Genomic DNA, 3925 nt, shown 5'->3' with positions numbered 1-3925 from the left:
GTACCAAATGACTAATCTAGCCAATTTTCAAGTTCTTTTTTAGCAAATCAAAATGCAATATCGGGAAAATATTTCCCTTTCCTATTTCACAGGAATCCGATACATGAAAAGAATGCTAAAATTTAATGTGACAGATCAATGAAATTTTCACTTTTCAAGTGCGCCCAGATTCCTGCCGAATGCCAATCAAAAGCGCCCTCGGTCTTTGTGAAACACTGATAACCCGTATGGCAGCTCAGGGTCAAAATCGTTGACCAGTGACCTGCCTTTTACACGTCGTACGTAAAGTGCACTATCCATTAAACGCCCAGAGTGGTCAGACATTCATTAAACGCCCAGATTCACTAGAACCCCCCCCCCCCCCTCCACCCGAAAAAAAAGATAGGGGAAAACGCAATCTTCTCTTCTTTTTAAACATAGTGAAAAAAAAATCAATTACACGACCATAACCCAAACGTACCACTGGATGATGTATGCAAACGTATTATGAAGACTATCACTAACAAGTCATCGAAATACAATATCAGAAAAAAATATAGAATAAATTTAAATAATTTGAAAAAAAAATCGAATGAAATCCAAAAATGAATATTCATTGCTGTTCTACGTAAAATGCTCTAATTTTTTTGTTTGTTTGTTTTTACCAACGGATTATTACTAGCAGGGCCGGGGTCAGTGGATTGGATTAGAGTTATCCGTCTTGCTTCACCTTTGTTTACCAGGACGATCCTGTAAACAAACCACATGAATTATTTATAGCAATGACATGAAAATGGATCTTATATTAGAATGAACGTCTGACTTCAGTTACAAATCTTCTGACTCTCTGTTTAACATGTACGACGAGGTTAAGAATTACCTGAACAGTAGACAAAACGACTGTGGCGGATCCACGAAAAAATCACCTCCCGCGGGCGCGCATCCTTCACCGTGGGCGTTCCTTCCGCCAACACCCAAGGATAATTTCAATGAGGTTTATCCTGGGATTCTGTTAGGCAACTAGTAAGTAATATATTTATGTACATACATGCATATGTGTATCATTATATTATAAATGCCAAATAGTGCATATTTCGGTATCGTGGTGACGAATAATTGTAATCCTTACGTTTCATTATAAATTAATCAGTTCTTGTTTGTTTTTAGTTACATAGCAAAAAATGTAGAGGAACTAAAAAGAAAGCGTGTAACCCACATAGTAAACTGTGCTCAGGGGAACAAGTTTAATCAGATAAACACTGACGAGGAATATTTCTCCGGGACAGATATTATGTTTCTGGGGATTAAGGCCCTAGATACCGCACGTTTTCCTATCAATCAGTTCTTCCACTCCGCTGCAGACTTCATTGACGAAGCCCTCAAAGAAAAAGGTAAATGGACTATTAAATTAAATGGGAATCAAATCAAATTTTGTTTGATTCTATCCTTAACAGGCTATTGAAAGTTAACTAAATATTTTTATTAAGGCAGTTTGAATATGTTCCCATTGTCACCCCCAACCCAAAATGGTTACATGGGACCCAGACGCGTAGGAACGGATTCAAAAGTGTGGGGTGGGGTTGGGGGCTTCCCAAAATAATCTGACAAGCAAAAAAAAAAAGAAAAATTAACCGACCAAATCCCAGATTTTGCTTGTGCTCGACCTTACTGCAACAAAGTGTGTGTGTATGGGGGGAGGGGCAACCAGCATGTAAAGGAAAATTTAATATAGCAGAATGCTATACTCGGAAAAAGTGGGGGCCGGGTCCCCCTGTCCCCCCCCCCTGCGTTTTACGGGCCTGGGACCGAATATAAAAATCATTCTAAAAAGGGTTCATCTAAAAGGGAGTATATATTGGTATCTCTAAATATCGGTAAATAAATTATTTTCAGAATTGATAGAAAAGATTTAAAAATATTTAAACAAACATTAGGTCCATGGGCCACAACGCTCACCTGTGTCACTTTTGGTCTTGTTGTTCTTCATAAGCAGTTCTCCCCATATAGTGGATCAACATCTAGCCCTAAGAGAGCTATGATTTAATCAAAGTTGAATCCACACAACATTAGGATGCTTCAATATCATTTTTAATAAAAATTAACATGGTCCCACTTTTTCCTCTGCATTATATAAAATTTCGATCATCCACAACCCCGTCACTCATAATTTAAAACAAGAGGCCCAAGGGCAATCGGAGAACAACGCTTACCTGAGCCACTTTAGCTCTGTTTTTTTTTTAATTGTTTGTCAAGGAATTTTTATGCTTGGTGCCCGTGTATATTAAAAACAGAATGTCTTGATTTCCAGGAACGGTGTATGTACATTGTCAGAGTGGAATGAGTCGTTCTGGGTCAATAGTGCTGGCGTATCTCATGATAAAGAAGGGGATGACGGTAATGGATGCCGTCAAACAGGTGCGAGACAAAAGAGAAATTTTCCCAAACGATGGCTTCCTGAAACAACTTTGTGAACTTGATGAAGAATTACAGCAACAGCGATGAGTTCCCATTGCATCGAGTGCGTTGATTCTCAGATGGCTGTTCAGCGTGTAAATTTGAGGCGATAGAATTCTGCCTTGCATAAACGCATCGTTTGTGAGCCTTTGTCACGACAATGAAGCTCACGTTTTCAAAACACAACTTGAACTTGTGAAACTGCAGTAGGACGTTATCCTTACAAAAAATGAAATAAACATCAACTAGTTTTGTACAATATTTAATTCATTGCACTAAAACAGTAAAACGCCAAATTTTTCTTATGAAGCAACATCAACAACTGTATCTTTAGTCGAGGACTGTTAGTATTTAACTACTAGTATTTTAACATGTGTTGCATGCAGTGACTCATGAAATTTACTGTAGACAAATTATGTCCCAATTAAGACACAGAATATTAACAGAAAATTGCATACAGCCAGATACATATACTTAATAACAAACTTGATGATTATTACCACAGTTAAACAAATTTTTGATTTAAGAAATTGTAATAAGTGAAATGATCAACTAAAACATATGTAAACAGATACATTAAAATTAAATCCTCGACTGAAAGAAAAGAATCTTCAGTTGTTGAATTACTGTCCATATATCCGGAACAACAATCCACAAAACCATAGCAACCAGAAGCAACACCCACGGAGTTCCGGAAACGGTGGCACTGGGCCGGAAGTCAGGGACAGATATCTTTTTTCGCAAGGCTTTGTTAGTCATGTTTTTCAGAATTATCAGCTCCTGTCTTATTTTCTGAATTTCCTTCAACAGAGCCTTGTCATTAGGAGCTGTATATTTAGGGTTGGTCACTTTGTCACATGGGCACATGCAGCTCCCAGAGGCTGCAAATATTGGAATATCATACATTATTTCTAGATAAAACGTTTATCGTTAAAGTGATATTGTCCTAAGGACCCAGTTTAACGATAGAATTCGTTCCGTGTGTTGGCAATAGTGCCAACTCAGTGCATTTACTATAAACAATCCAGAAAGTTCCGAATGTCAACATCTGAGCGAGAAAAACTTTGAGAAAATCAGTTGAATTTTCATAGTGGTCCAAAATAGCATCAAAACATGTACGAGGGGCATTTGAAAAGTTCTGAGAACTGTTTGATAAAATATTAACCATAATCGTATAGAGATTATTGACAAGCGGGTATGCTGTTACGGGCGATGGCTGTAAATGCTATTTTCTTTCAGTGGGTTATTTTTTTTTTTAGGTTAAAAGGCATATACAAGTTCAGAAAGGTTTCTTATGATTGATTTCATTTGGAAGTTATTTTCAGTGCAACTTCTTTTGTATTCTTCAAAATCATTTCGGAGCAGATTCGCACCGATTTGCTACATTGCAACTTTATGGGGCCGCATATTCTAACTGTGGTGAGGGCTTGTCCCGTGACATAGATTATTTTAACTAACATGTTTACCAACATTTGGATATGGATCTTTGTGG

At 37.5% G+C, this 3925-nt stretch overlaps 1 protein-coding gene across 1 annotated transcript; it reads left to right on the top strand.

The window, feature by feature from the left end:
- The first annotated feature begins 757 nt into the window (after nt 1-757).
- On the top strand, nt 758-3035 carry LOC133205889 (dual specificity protein phosphatase 3-like). Its single transcript, XM_061341781.1, has 3 exons — nt 758-1002; nt 1147-1370; nt 2288-3035. Exons 1-3 carry the CDS (start codon nt 836-838, stop codon nt 2479-2481), a joined length of 585 nt encoding a protein of 194 aa, XP_061197765.1. The 5' UTR covers nt 758-835; the 3' UTR covers nt 2482-3035.
- Nucleotides 3036-3925: the final 890 nt, after the last annotated feature.

This window comes from Saccostrea echinata, unplaced genomic scaffold (assembly GCF_033153115.1).
Source record: "Saccostrea echinata isolate AGI-Se365-2 ecotype Australia unplaced genomic scaffold, CSIRO_AGI_Sech_v1 ptg000054l, whole genome shotgun sequence".
Lineage (NCBI taxonomy): Eukaryota > Metazoa > Mollusca > Bivalvia > Ostreida > Ostreidae > Saccostrea > Saccostrea echinata.
The sequence above is the reverse complement of the archived record's forward strand: the minus strand, read 5'-3'. Positions and strand labels throughout refer to the sequence as shown.